We start from the raw sequence: 15,989 nt of genomic DNA on the forward strand, positions 1-15,989 counted from the left end.
TCTGTACATTTGCCCTCTTTGAGACAAAAGTGTTTTTCTTAAACACAAAGCAACTTCAAGGTTTAAATATTCTTAGTCTGGAAATCCATCAAAGTCTTTTGAAAAGTCTAAAATACAGCTCTCCTAGCTCTCTGTTAATTCCCACAAAAAAACCCACAGATGAGCAAGGCATGATTCACTTTTTTCTTTTTTTTTTAAATTGAAATATAATTGACTTACAATACTATACTAGTTTCAAGTGTACTACATAGCGGTTTGATGTTTTTAGACATTACAAAATGATCACCACGATAAGTCTAAGTACCATCTGTCATCATACACAGTTAATTCAATATTATTGACCATATTCCCTATGCTGTACATTACATTCCTTTGACTTCTTTATTTCATGAATGTAAGTTTGTACCTCTTAATCTCCCTCACCTATTTCACTCATCACCTCATGACCCCTCCCCTCTGGCAACTACCAATTTGTTCTCTGTACCTATGAGTCTGTTTCTGTTTCTGTTATGTCTGTTCGTTTTGTTACGCCTGTTCATTTTGTTCTTTGAGGTTCCACATATAAGTGAAATCACATGGTATTTGTCTTTCTCTGTCTGACTTTTCTCACTTAGCATAATACCCTCTAGGTCCATCCATGTTGTCACAAATGGCAAGATTTCATTCTGTTATATAGTTGGATGATATTCCATTTTATCTACAGCATGACTCACTTTATACAAACCAGACTGCCTCTCCCTTAATATCTGTTTACATGATCTTTGATTCTGGATTCTCATCTTCAACTCTTCTCAACTATCATTTCATCAGAAGCTAGGTAAATAACTCTCTAAATAAAAATGAAAAGATTGTGAACATAACATTTTAAAATGAAAAACAAAAAGCAAGCTGCAGGAAATACTTAGAGCATAAACCCATTTATCGTTTTGGGTTATTTTTTTAAGATTTTTTTTTTTTTGATGTGGACCATTTTTAAAGTCTTTATTGAATTTGTTACAATATTGCTTCTGGGTTTTTTTGGTTTGGTTTTTTTGGCCACAAGGCATGTGGGACCTTAGCTCTCCAAACAAGGATCAAACTGGCGCCCGCTGCATTAGAAGGCTAAGTCTTAACCACCTGGACTAAGTCCCTAAAACCATTTACCTTACAAAGACATACATGAGTATGTATTATCTATGTACATATATAAAGAAAAGGGTATGAATGATATACCAACTATTCAAAATGACTGAGGCAAAGGAATGGAATTTAGAGTTGGACAACTATACATTTTTACTCTAGATTTTCGATATTATTTGATTGTGAAACATTATTAATATGACTTTAAAAAAAATTATTAAGCCTACTTCCTAAAATATTTGGACTCTGAGCAACTTTACAACATTTCTAGCATCTGGCATTGTGTGTGACCTGGTAGGCATCAAAATTTTTTAATGCAAAAAGCAAGGTAATTTTTCTTCAACAGGAAATACTTAGAGCTATTTTTCTTATTCCAAGAGTTTGTTTAAACATTAAATATCAATAGTAATAAATACTCATGTGCCAATTACTTCAAAAAAAAGTCACATTAGAAACATAAGCTTTAAATACCATCGTTTTTAAATAGTGTTGTTTATTTGGAGTTTTACCATTTTTCATTCTCAACATACACTAGCATCTTGGTCAATAAACAACACCATAAATATGCCAAAAAGAGGGAAAAAATCTCATTGATTAACACCCACTAAGAAAGAACTAATTCCACTGCCTCTTCTCTAAGCAAGAGTTTAAAAGGGGAGTAAGTATGTATCCTATAATTTTATTTGTCAGTTATACCTCAATAAAAATGAATGGGCAAGTACCAAAATATTAAGAAGAGTAAATCTTAACTCCCTTTTCCCTTCAAACTGCAACTGTCAGCTGTGGATGATTCCTGAAGTTATCTAATGAGGATATATGTGAGTGGGAAAGTTTGTAAATAAAAACTGAAGTTATAGAAGAAATTCCTTACCCTCTGTCCCAAGCAAAACCAACCTGAAATATTACAACATATAATCCATTTTTCTTAAAATTCTATTTTTATTTTACCCTACTGTAAACACTAATATAAAAATCCAAAAGGAGATAATGTATACTATAAACTAATGGAAAAACCCAACATAAGCATCAACGGAAGAAAGGGCCTAGAAGCAATCACATTCCAACCAGTAAGCACATTTAGTGCCTAGATCTTGGTTCCTAAATACCATTCTACAATAAACAGAACCAAGGCTTCTTGGAGAAGCACTTGACTGCACAGCAGGGGCAGGGAAAATGCAAGAGGCTGGAGCATCTGATGGTGTCAGGAAGGAAGGACTCAAAAGAGTATGGGCATGTCGAAAGGGTATAGGAAGACTCCTGGAAGAGCTCCTGATGTCCAAGGCTGAAACACTCTGAGCAACAAAATAAATAGTAATGGGACTTCCCTGGTGGTGCAGTGGTTAAGAATCCGCCTGTCAATGCAGGGGACACAGGTTCGATCCCTGGTCTGGGAAGATCCCACATGCCGGGGAGAAACTAAGCCTGTGCGCCACAACTACTGAGCCTGCACTCTAGAGCCCACGAGCCACAAATACTGAGCCCGTGCACCACAACTACTGAAGCTTGCGCACCTAGAGCCAGTGCTCCACAACAAGAGAAGCCACCGCAATGCACACCGCAAGGACGAGTAGGCCCCGCTCGCCACAACTAGAGAAAGCCCACGTGCAGCAATGAAGACCCAAAGCAGCCTAAATAAATAAATTAATTAATAAATAAATAGTAATAGCATTGGATAACCTACAGAACAAAATAATACCTTTGAGTTCAAATATGAAGGAAAGAAGGGAGTGAGTGAGCAGCTCTCCCTCCCCAAAGAATTACAGTTAATGAATGTAGGATGAAGAAAATAGAAAATAAGCATTACAACACCACAGTAATAATTATTGTAGGTAAGATTCACTGATGCACATTAAAATCAGTAAATGAAAGTTTGAGGAGAAGCAGGATATTGGCTCAGTCTCAAAATATATCCACCAAGATATTAATTAAATTATAAACAGAAAAACAGTAACTTTACAGTGAAGAAATCCAACACACACCAGCTGAACCGAGCAATCGAGGTTAACATCACCACTACGGCATTCTACAGTATTCTTGCCAAAAATATATAGCCTCAATCTAATCATAAGAAATCATCAGAGAAGCCCAAATTGAGAGCTATTTTACAAAATAACTAACCAGTACTCTTTAAGCCTGAAGGTCATGAAAGACAAGGAAAGGCTGAGAAACCGTCAAACGTTAGAAGAGACTGAGGAAACATAACTCAGCGCAATGTGGGATCCTGGATTGCATCCTGGAACTGAAAAAGAACAGTAGTGGGAACACTGGCAAAATCTGAATACAAGTCTGTAGTTCAGCTAATAGTATTGTACCAACGTTAACTTCTTAGTTTTGATAATCTTACCATGGTTAGTTAACATACCAGTGTTGGGTGGGTGATGGGTATCGTTCCTTCTGTACTATTTTTGCAACTTTTCTATAAGTCTAAAATGTTTCAAAATGAAAAGTTAAAAACAAAACAAACCAAGAGCTTTAACTGTTTGGAAATTTAAAATCACACATGCGTTTTACAACAGGATCTTTAATCACAAAAGACACAGGAATAAGGTTTAACTACTATAGAGATTCAAGCTTGGGAAAACTAAAGAAATAGGAACAATTTAACACAAATGGAGGAGGATGGAAAATTCTTCTAAACAATAATGCTGGCTCTGTTCAGAAATTTTCCATTCTGCATGCTAAGCACGTTCCCTGACGAATGCAGCACACATTGACCACTGGCTTTATATACCAAACCCTGCTAACAAGACCTTCTCACAGCAGTTCCACTGAAGTATTTCAAGTCATGTGGTTTCAAAAGTACTCTTTAAAACTTTCACAAGTAGGTATCAATCCAATTGCTTTTTAGCTAAAATTGTTTTTCTCAGTTCTAAAAGTCACATTCTACTAATAACCAACAACCCAGGAGACTCTAAAGGAAAAAATAATACTTTTTCGGAGTATATATACATATGTGTATACTCACACACGTCTTTAGGCATGCGCAGGTGCATATACATGCATAGGTGTATATATACATATGTATGTGTACATGTGAAACTAGACGGAATCTATGAAATCATTGCCAAAGTGATACTAACCAAGGTCTAGAAAACAGCATGAAAATTTTATGTGTAGGGTATTTTAAATGATATTTAAAACACTTTGTTCTCTTTTTATATTTGGGCACAAGGGAGAGATATCTGAACTCTAAACTTGTAAAGCAATGAAAAACTTATACAACATAGCTGGTGAGAATACAAACAGCTACCATCCCTTTGGCAGGCAATTTGGTGATATCTAGCAAAATCTTAAATACATGCTTTAATCCAGCAATCCCACTTATGGGAATTATAAATACAAGTACTAAATTAAGTACAAGGTTATTCAATGCAGCATTGCTTGTAATAGCAAAAGATGAGGAAAAACTGAGATGTCCTGTCAATAAAGTAGATTTTAATGGCAGATGGGATATGTGATCCCTTTCCCCTGGCCCTTCCTCAATAATTCTGATGTATCATTCATCGCCCTTCACTCCGTTGTTTTCAATTTTTTTCTATCGGACTCCTCTTCTAAGCACACAAACAACCCAGTCTCGCGCCTTCTAAGAGTATTTTTCCCTTCACCCTGCCAACTGAAAACATCTTTTCACTGTCCTCCCACCACAACCACCTTTCTTGAGTAATATACATTTTCTGTTTCCTCCTTCGTGAATATAATTCAGTTGGATGAACAACCTTACCTTAACATTTTTGCCCATTTCCACCCTAGCATTTTTATAATACATTTTCAACAGAAAATGTCATTTAACATAAGTTCCTTTTTACCAATTTTGCTAGTAGCCCCCCATTAAGAAATTTCTGTTAATGATACAATATAAAATTCCTCTGCTTTCTGCCTTAAACTGATCTCTAAACTCGATTTGAGGACCATCAAAAGGTGTCAGGTGAAGCTTCATGTAAGCTGTGGCATTTAGATTGGCCTTGAAAGAATATTCTACTGGTGGTAACCTAAGCAGGATACAAATAATGTATGTGGGAAAACTATATAGAAAAGGATGCACAGGTGTGGAGTTCAGGAAAGGGGTCAAAGTCAGAAATTCAAACTTGTGAACACTGATGGGTGAATGGTATTTACAGACATGAAACTTGAGCTACCCACATTAAGTAGAGGAGGGGGCTGAAATTTAAGCCCTAGAGAACTACAACATTTAGAGGTGCAGAAGCAGCAATGGAAAAGGACCTGTGAAGAAAACCAGAGAGAGAGGGAGAGGGGGAGATGGGAGACAGAGGGAGAGGGGGAGGGGGAGGGGGCGGGGGAGAGAAAGAGAAAGAGAAAAAGAGAAAGAGAAGTATCCCGGGGGCAAAGTGAAGAAAGCATTTCAAGAAGCAGAAAGTGGGCTTTCCCTGGTGGCGCAGTGGTTAAGAATCCGCCTGCCAATGCAGGGTCACAGGTTCGAGCCCTGGTCCGGGAGGATCCCACATGCCACGGAGCAACTAAGCCTGTGCGCCACAACTACTGAGCCTGCGCTCTAGAGCCCGCGAGCCACAACTACTGAGCCCATGTGTCACAGCTACTGAAGCCCATGTGCCTAGAGCCTGTGTTCCACAACAAGAGAAGCCACCGCAATGAGAAGCCCGTGCACCGCAACGAAGAGTAGCCCCCGCTCACCACAACTAGAGAAAGAAAGCCTGTGCACAGCAACAAAGACCCAACGCAGCCAAAAATAAAATAAATTTTTTTTACAAAAGAATGATGAAAAACAATTAAAAAATAAAATTAGAAGAAAACTAAGTTGGAAAGACAAATTTTATTAATAAAAAAGGCAGAAAGTATTCAATTGTGTCAAATGCTGCCACAAGGCAAGATGGGAATGAGAATTTTCCATCACACTATTTATTTATTTATTATTTATGGCTGTGTCCGGTCTTCGTTGCTGTGTGTAGGCTTTCTCTAGTTGCGGCGAGCAGGGGTTACTCTTTGTGTGGTATGCAGGCTTCTCATTGTGGTGGCTTCTCTTGTTGTGGATCATGGCCTCTAGGCATGCAGGCTTCAGTAGTTGTGGCACGAGGTCTCAGTAGTTGTGGCTCATAGGCTTAGTTGCTCTGCAGCATGTGGGATCTTCCTGGACCAGGGATTGAACCCGTGTCCCCTTCATTGGCAGGGAGATTCTTAACCACTGTGCCACCAGGGAAGTCCCCATCATACTATTTAGAGAGATGGATATTTTGGGTAACCGTGAAAAAAGGCACATTGGTGCAGTAGGTAGCACTGAAGTCTCAGAGGAATGGGATGAAGAGAAAAAAAAACATTCTTCAAACACACCAAAGTTTGTCCCCACCTCGGGGTCTTTACAGATGCTAGTTGATCGTCCTGAAACACACAGTCCTCTGGACCTTTCCATGCACCTGTACCTTCTTCATTTCAGGGCACAAGTCACCACCTCCAAGAGGCCTTCCTTCATCACTCTAAAATAAGCACTCCTCCTTACTAATTACTCTCTAGCCCCTTACTTAGCTTTTTAAAAATAGTACATAACACTACTTGAAATTCCATGATTTCATTTATTTGTTTGTTTGTTGATTTCCCCCACAAAAATACAATAAGTAAAGGAATAATATGTACAAATACTTCTTTTTAAGAACAACTTGTATATTTTTCTAGGTGCATGAGTCCTGGCAGATTTTCCAGTACAGCTGTCCCTTGGTATCTACAGGAGATTGTTCCAGGACTCCCTGTGCATACCGAAATCTAGATGCTCAAGTCCCTTATATAAAATCGTATAGTATACCTGAAGATTTCAGGTATACTATATAGGACTGGATTAAATAACAATCTTCTCTTTAAGGTATCTTTTTGGATAGTAGTTAAAATACAGTTACCATATGGTATACATTTTTGATGTCCTAGAAGTATCCCTGCTACTTAATTTTGTTTTGGGAAAGGAACATGGCAAGTAGGCGATTGAGAGCTGGGTGTTTTGGAAGATCTATTAAACCAACAGGCAGGCTAAAAAAGTCAGTGTGGCCATAGGGGTAAGATGAGAAAACTTCCTAGTGGCATCACTGTGGACACTGAGCAGCTGCATAATTACCTTCTAATAAAGTGAGCAAAAAAGAAAGGAGAATGAGAAAAAGGTGAGGTTAGGCCTACTGTTAAAAATACTTTTCAGTGAGAGCAAAGCTATGAAATATTTATTGACTGTTTACTGTTTTGAGCACATTTCAGAGGTCAATGGAATGATTCTAAATGCCTCTACCTACTAGAGCTGAAAAACAGACCATTTATATTATCTTCAAAAGAGTCTTTCTAACATCTAAAACAAATAATTCATTTGACAGACATGTTCTGAGTGACGATTATGTGCTAGACACCTTTTCTAAGTGCTAGGGATACAGCACTAAACAAACCACATGGATTTGGAGAGAAACAAAGTAAATAAGTAAATGACTTCGTAATTTAGAAGTATCATAAGAGCTATCTATATAAGTACTTAAACCATGATAAGTAATTTGGAGAAAAAGAGACCAGAAAAAGGAGATAAAGACGTAAGTAACTCACCTGTATTCATTGTAGGTGGCCTGTTTGTTTTATGACAGAGTCAATTTTCTAATGTAACAAGGTTCCTTTATAATCAGTGTTCCCTTTATAAATATTGCACTTTATAAGATATACACTATAACTTCAATTATTTTCAATTATTAGTATATCTCCACTCTTGGAATATATTATTATTTATATTTATAACTTATTTGGTGACAAGATCTTGGTCAAGAACATAATCTATAATGAACTAACACCAGGCCTTTTTAGCTAAACACAATGCACTTTTGGATATTGCTTTATGAAGGTTTTGAGGAAAGTATCATGGTTTTTTTTTGTTTTTTTTTTTAAGTGAAGCCCTACTAAATTGTGACGCTTCCTAACAGTAAACCAAGGATTTCAGTTGGCAATAATTTTCGGTTCACTGCTCACCCCATCCTAAATTCATATAATGTAAATCAAGTAGAAATAGCCTAAATCAAATAGAAATGTCATTAGTATGACAACCAAGATGTAACAAAGCTTGACTCTGTTTTCCTATATAACTTGAAAAAGTATAATAAAAAACTAAAACTCTTGGGAAGAGCTCATTTCCAATTTAAAAAAAGCATCTGTTTTACGAACTAAAAATGTGTACATACTATTTCATTTTATTATGTTCTGGCTGTCTAGCACTTCAATTTGGATAAGAAAGCTTATAAAACACAAACTGAAGGTTTTCACAGAATAAAGCTTACCTTCAGGCTGGTATGAGAACGTGGTTGACTTAACTCCTGAAATTTCCATTGCTCTGATCCAGGGGTCTCGCCACCTTTCTGAGTGTCAGGTGTAAGCAATCCATCTCCAGCAGGTAATGGGAAAATCCCTAATGATATAGGGCGTTCTTTTCTATTTGGAGAGGGGAGAAAAATTAAGCATTAATTCGTTTTTAACTGTTATTCATCATGACTGTAAGTAATAAGGCTGGGCTGTCACTGCTCCAGAATTATCACTCTTAAATAATTCTGTCTGCCTATCTGAACAAGCAGACTTACCAAAGAGAAAGGACAGAGTCTCAGAAGCTAAATTAGCCCCAGGGAATCAACTAAGAAAGGTAGTAAAATATAGTTTAGGAAATCTTATTAAGTTACTGATGAGTCCCTTACCCCAACTCCTGCTTTTAGACTTCCCAATTCCTCATGTTAATCCCTAGATATTTACCATGCCTCTTCAGGGTATCTCTTTTATGCCTAGAGGAAAATCAATATATGGTCTAAATCAGGGCTACTGATTAAATGGTAAAAAGAACATGTGGACCAAAAAAATGTTGCCTGCCATTTCAGTAAACAAACAACGTTGCCTGCCATTCAGCCATCAGCCACTGCAGCCAGCCCTGATGGAGGGCCCTGAAGGGAATTCAGGATGGAGAAAAACAGTATACTGACCCTAGATAGTTAAGACGTATATCAAAGGAATAATTTCAATGAGCCCAGACTCCTGCATGTTCCCATACATAGAAAAGCATTAAAATCATTAACTTGAGATGTCTGTCTTTTGTGATTAGCAGAAATCTTTTGATGTTCCACTATATGTTGTTTATTATCTATTTATTTTTCTCAGCAAAAACTCCTATATATCCTGGTTCCTCCCTTTGCCGGTTTGGGACGGTTCCTCAGAGCTATCTGAGGGGCTGCCCTGCTGGGCTATAGTCCTTAGTAATGTCTCTGAATAAAACATTAATTCTCAACTTTTAGGTTGTGTGTGTGTGTGTGTGTGTGTGTGTGTGTGTGTGTGTGTGTGTGTGCGCGCGCGCGCGCGCGCTTTCAGAGTTTTATCCCCTAAAGTAGGAAAGCTGTATTGTTCTACAGGACCAATATATGAGACCCTTTCCACCACATTATGTATGAGAAAACAATTGTCAGTTTCTCCAAACAAGGAGGCCAAAAAATTCTATGAAAGACTGTAGAGTTTCCAATGCTTTGTGGGAAATTCCAGTGAACAAGAGTTTCAATTTTAATAATAGAATTTTAACAAGAAACACATCCTTTGTTAATGCAAAGGACTTTTAGAGGGTAGAAATAAGCCTGGGTCATCCTGGGTCATTAACTCAAATGGAAATTAGCAAGAAATGAGACACCAAAGGTTTGGAGCTTCTAGGAACCATAGTGCTGCTGGTAAAAAATGTAAGTTAGAACAGAAACACTGAGGTTATAAATAAGTAATATAAATAAATTGGAAAATATTCAGTTTTTCTAAATAAGTCTTTATTCTGTAAGCTTATTTTCATACCAAGAAACTTAAGCCACTTTTGAAATGTGCCCTCACTGAACACAAAGGGTACACTGCTTTCATTCCTAATGACAATCAGAAAGGATCAGTACAACTGTCAAACACCTCCTTAAAGATTAGGTGAAGCAAAAGGGTTGAGGGACTGCATTTTATTAAAGTTGTAGGCACAAGGAAATAGAACAGGACTTTTCTCTATCAAGAGTTAATTATTTATAACTTCTTCACACTTGGGGTACTTTTCCTATTTGATTTGGGAGGAAAATTCAAACGCATGTAGGCAGCATAATAAAAGGCTAGATTTTAAAACCAAATCTAAGTTTGTCTCCACGACCTGCCAGAACAACCAAATAACAAAGTAGTCGGCTATTCTTTCTACCAGTTACTCCCAAATGCTGGTTCAGCAAGAAAGTTGTCATAAGTCCACAGCGAAGAGGCATTATTTATTATATCCTTACTGGATAACACAGAACACGTTATACACATACATGCTTCCACATATCATAGAACCTGTTCTTTCTTGAGAATGATTCACCCCTTTGCCACATCTTTTCTGCTTGATTTTAAAATGCCCTTTATTTCACCAAATGATGGTGACAACGATTGGAAATTTTGGGTGGGGAACGTATTTTGGGAACTGAAAATCTAAGGGTCTAAGAGCTACTAGATTACTTATTGTTTTTTAACATATCTTAATGACTTTAGCAAAAAGTGACCAGGAATTTAATCAGATGGAAGGCTCTCTAACCCCAAGTGCAAAGAAAGACAATACAAACTTCATTCGAATTCATCACACTGCCAATGATAATCAAAATGCAGGCCAGTCATGACAATTATCTTCCTTTATGAATGACAACACAATCATTTTCACACATGTTAAATACTGGAAAAGTTGGGGGAAGGAGTCGGCTGTGGGTCCAAGTTTTACTTTCCTACTCCTGTTAAATACTAACTCTACAATCCAAAATATAAGTAGAATTGAAACCTTTGTACTGCTTATATTTATCCTTCAGAAACTGCTTGACAGGGAGGGAATTTTTCTTCAGAGACTGACAGCTGTCAAGAGGGTCAGTGATGCTGTAGGTTACACTGTTCCAACTCTGGAAAAATTGTATTACTACACACATCTTTTCTCTCCTTTTTTTTACTGATAAACTACGTAAGACTTGGCGGGGAGGGAGAAGGACATGTAATTATGCACGTTAAGTAGAGTCCTTTTTTCAAAAGGAAACGCTGAAAAGTGAACATTAGTCCTGTACTATATTGGTATGCATGTTTGATACTCTATATATTAAACGCTTCAGTAAAACTCACAAAAGAAACCAAAGAATGAAATACATGTGGGAAAATATCAAGTGGCAGATTTAAAGCCCAGGTGTTTCAATAATGCATTACTACCTAGAAACAAAGCTATCATCAGCTATCAGAATCCTTGTTACATATTTTTAAAAACTGCCATATATCCATTTTTAAATTGGTTATTTAAATGTTACCTTATGTGCATAAATAACTTTGCAAATATGTTTTGAAACAGCTTTATTATTCCCATTTAAAACAAATAATAATTAATAAAATCTACTGTTCATATTATAAAGAACAGTAAAAAGGTTACATTTGTTCAACACCCACCATGTGGCAAGCACTCAGATGGATGATTTATTTACATTATCTCATTTAATCCTCATAAGGAAATAGGAATTATTTTCCCTGGTTTCAGATTAGGAAAAGTGACACTCAGAGACTTTAGGCACTAGTAATCAGCAGAAATGGGATTCAAAGTCAGGCCTGTTTTGACTTCAAGACCCATGTACTTTCCTTGGAACTACCTATTTCTTGACAATTTAATCTTAATATTAAAGACTGAATATGGAAGACTTTCTTCAATCAGATCAACAGCAACTTTTATGTCAAGGAACTTTTTGAATTTAATCGTAAGTTATTTTATGAATAAAACAGCTAGAGCTAAAATAGTTTTGCTAAAAATGTAGTAGATATAAGTGACTATGAAAATTATTTACTTGTTTAATTTACAATATATCTTGCGACTGATTGAATACAAAATGATCATCTCACGTGTTTTTTAAAACGACCCAATGGGGTAAGAACCTCAGAGGAGGAAACTCTGGCACAGAGAGTAAGCACCTTGCCAAAGGCCCCACAGCTCGCATGTGGCAGAGCGTTTGTAGCCAGGCAGTCTGACTCCAAACCTCTCACCCACTGCACAGCACTGCATGGCACAACACTGCACTGCATGGCACAGCACAGCACTGGCATCTTAAATGGAACGGAAACCTAAGCCAGCCCTTTAAGACTAATCTTATTTGAATAGTCTAAATATTCTTGAGTCAAGGTATTTTTCAATTTCCTAAAAGCCTATATATAGATACATACAAATCCTTTATGTATTAAAATATACACAAGTAATAAGATTTGCTCCTGATTTTTATAAAATCAGGAAAAAAAAATGACCAAGTACCTAGTTTTAAGACCATAGTTGAAATTTAATTTTTGGACCTTAAACTAATGTTGAACATGAATGGACCTATGAATAAAAAAAGAACACATTGAGGGAATTTACTACTTTAAGTCCACAATTAGGAGTTGAGTTTTAAGTAAACACTTATAAAAAGCTATACACTATGAACCCTCATTTAAAACGATGCACAAAGCAAAAATCTCAACAAATCAATTTTAGTTTGATGAGTTAGAAAACAAAAGAAACCAAAACATTAAATCTCTAAAATACAGAAGATGGTTCTTAGAGCGTGCAAGTAGAGTGAAGAGCAGAAAAGCTACAGAGATTAATGACTAACCCCCACAAGCGGGCATGGATATTTGTCACCCAAGTCTACAAAGAAAAGGCAACATCTGACAAAACAATAGTGAATAGGCTCTGTAAAGCTTTCATAACTTTGATGTGTAAATAATTGGGGGAAAAAAAAGAATTCCTTGCCCTAAAAGGTTTAAATCCTTTTGCTTTAAAATATATTTTGTTTTAGAAAGAAAATATTTAAGTTGTCAGTTCCCATGAGCTGCTATCAAAAATTGCAAAAACTGCAAAAAGGATGCCTGAACCTCCATCAGTCAAAGGATAGTTGGAACAAAATAAACACCTATGGCCTGTGCCTAATCAACTACAAGCCCCACCATAAAAGATTATTTGCTCCTAAATATTCAGATACTAAACGAAGAGACTGTGCAAATTTAGACCCAATGCTCGACTCCTGCTCTCCCTTTACTCTTTGAACACTGCTTAAAACAAGACCACACTGATCTTGTACTTGTGTATAAGTACAATCTGAAAATCTTTTTAAGTCGGTGCTTTCCAAACACCAAGCCGTATCCCTAAGTGACAGCCCATAAATTACTATAAATAAGAAATGAAATCTCAGCTTCAATCCATTTTCCATTGTTTCAATCTGCAACAGAAATGGTTACAAAGAAGACCCGTGAAGCTAAAAATTCAAGAAAAACCAACTAAACAGGGACTTCTAAGAGAGACTAAAGTACCTGAGTATCCTTGGTAGGTTCTGCGTCAGAGCTGGCACTCCGGTAGAAATAGAAAAGTGCACAAGCAGCAAAACAGAGAGAGACACTAAGATAGCAGAATTAATGACCACCGCCCCGCCAACAAAGCCAAACACAAACAGCAGCATGCATCCAGGACTCATGGCGCTGTGCTGGCATGGTGAAACACCGGAACCAGGAGGCCTACACGGGGGCCAAAGGGGTATCTTTGTAGTGAGGATCTGTCATTCAGCTGCTGCCACAAAAACAATGCCATCAGCAGCAGCTTTCCACTCCATCCTGCAGCAGCTCCGAAGCGATGACGTCATCCCGCTCTCCCCACCTCATAACCATAGAGCTGCTGCTCCTAGCATTTATGCAGCAATCCAGAGCAACGGCAAGCCTATTAACTGTTTTCCTCTCCACTAAGAGTCCTGGCTTAGCTCATTGGCTACAGGGCTTGGAGATCTACATAATTTATTCACACTCCTACATCAAACAGAAGTCTTAGCTACTAACCCTTTCAAACATGCCTCTCTGTAACAAAAAGGACTTTTAAACCAATTATACAGGAGAAATGAAAATTTTCAGCATTCTCACAAATCAGACAATTTTAAACCTAGTGTAATCTTCATTAAATATCAGAAATCAATCAAAATACCTCGATATGTTGCCATATAGCATGGCTCACAATTTACCTCTTCATTAGTGAAAGCTGTTCTGTTTTTCCATGCTACTCTCTCCGGTAGCATTCCAACTACAGTAGAGAGCTTTTTGAATCAGCTTAACTATTGTTCCAGGATTAAAGAACAGAGAGAAACAGAAACAAACAGATTATTTTATTTCCCTTTTTCCCAAGGCAAAAATGTATTAAAAAGCTTACCTAATTCTACTATGAGCTGTGGACTCTAGTTGATCACCCCCTGAGAGCTGATGAAGTTTTGTTCTTTCTAAGTGTTCCATATAATTATGGATCATCTATTTTGAAGAAAGAAAAGAATACACAAAATTTTAAGACTAATACCTGGAATAAAAACATACTGTTTTAGCAAGGGAAACCTTTTAATATAAATTTCTTATTTATCAGACTACAGTTCCATGTAAAAGAATATTAAGGGTGAAATTTTCTTTTAACGGCAAAGGAATATGCAAATGCTTACATTTAAGGATGCTAGTGTCCGCAAAAGTAGCCAACATCTTGCTTAGCATAGCAAAAAAATTTTTTCGAACCCTGGCCACGCTTTCACTGCTGTGGCCAGGGTTCGATCCCTGGTCGGCGAACTGAGATCCCGCAGTGGCCCAGTGTGGCCAGATAAATAAATAAATATATTTTTTTTAAGTATGCTTTTGTTGTGAAAATTTTACTTGGCATGCATGCATATACAAAATTAAGAAGTATGTAAATCAATTTGAAACTGTTATTTACTTCAAATAAACAAAAAGATGAACTCTGATGCATGGGTTAAGATGGGTAATTCTATCAAATCAAATATAAAAGAATCAATCAGGCTGTTCCCCAATTAAAACTAGCCCAAATAAGAAATGTATCAGACAAGGAAAAATTAATACAGAATCACATGGATATGGTATATGAAAGCATTTTTAAAACTTTTAAATTTAAAGATTTTCTCTTTACCACCATTTAAAGAACAGTTTTGCAGAAATACAGCTTTCGTCTTTGTGTCAGTGAGTCAGAAATAACGAGCTGTTTCCTTCTTGTATCAGGGAAAACTTTAAGGGAAAAAATTTAAATGAGACTAGTATAACAAAGTGATGGTTGGGCCAAATAGACACCAATTTAAATTTTCAAAAGATTTGAGAAAATCTAAGTCAAATTCTTTTATAATGGATAGTGATTGTATGAATTTGATTCGTTCAAATGGAAGAATCTAAGTTTCTTTAAGCATTCAAATGAATAGAAATCTCCCCTAGACTGCTTTTATAATAATCTATTGATATTTATTCAATATAGACAAATAAAAAGATTAAATAAAATGCAAAGATACAGAATCAGTTCTACCCCAAATAATGCATTCTATAGATTGATTCTTGTCTTAAATGAATACGTTAAAAATTTTTTAATTTAGAAGATGTTGAATTCCAAACCTTCTTCAAATGACTGACCCAAGTAACTATTTCTGACATTCCAAAATGGTCTACATAATGAAATTGGTTTCAACCCAATTAAACTAACACTTAATAGGACAGAACAACAACAACAAAATGGCAGCTAATATTTATTGAGCACCAACTACAAATCAGCCAGTGCATGTACATTGTTTCAATTAATCCTCACAACAACAATATGATTTGCTAGATAAACTCCAGTTTAAGGAGGTTAAAATAATTTGCCCAACTTGACCAGCTAGTTAATGATTAACTGTGCTCTGTCAGCTAGTTGGCTTTGTGGCCAGAACTCAGGTCCATCTGACTCAGTCATCAGAGTAGTTAAGCATTACAGGACTCATGGTGTATCTGTCCTTTCAGTCAATTCTGGAGGCAGGCAATAAGTTCATTGTCCTTTCTTCCTCACTCCCACAAGAAAACCCCACATCCTAAAGCATTTCCTGATGTCT

General features: G+C 36.7%; 1 protein-coding gene across 7 annotated transcripts in view; it reads right to left on the reverse strand.

Moving 5' to 3' along the window:
• The window catches only part of SPAG9 (sperm associated antigen 9), a 142,667-nt gene that overhangs the window by 54,506 nt on the left and 72,172 nt on the right, over positions 1-15,989 (reverse strand). For all 7 annotated transcript variants that reach the window (XM_082678430.1, XM_082678429.1, XM_082678427.1 and 4 more), the window contains exons 4-5: positions 14,297-14,391; positions 8,379-8,529 (exon numbers count right to left, since the gene is read on the reverse strand). In XM_082678430.1, coding sequence (XP_082534556.1) covers positions 8,379-8,529; positions 14,297-14,391 — 246 coding nt within the window. The remainder of the gene's footprint in view (positions 1-8,378; positions 8,530-14,296; positions 14,392-15,989) is intronic.

Source organism: Grampus griseus, assembly GCF_964374135.1.
Source record: "Grampus griseus genome assembly, chromosome: 20".
Classification (NCBI taxonomy): Eukaryota; Metazoa; Chordata; class Mammalia; order Artiodactyla; family Delphinidae; genus Grampus; species Grampus griseus.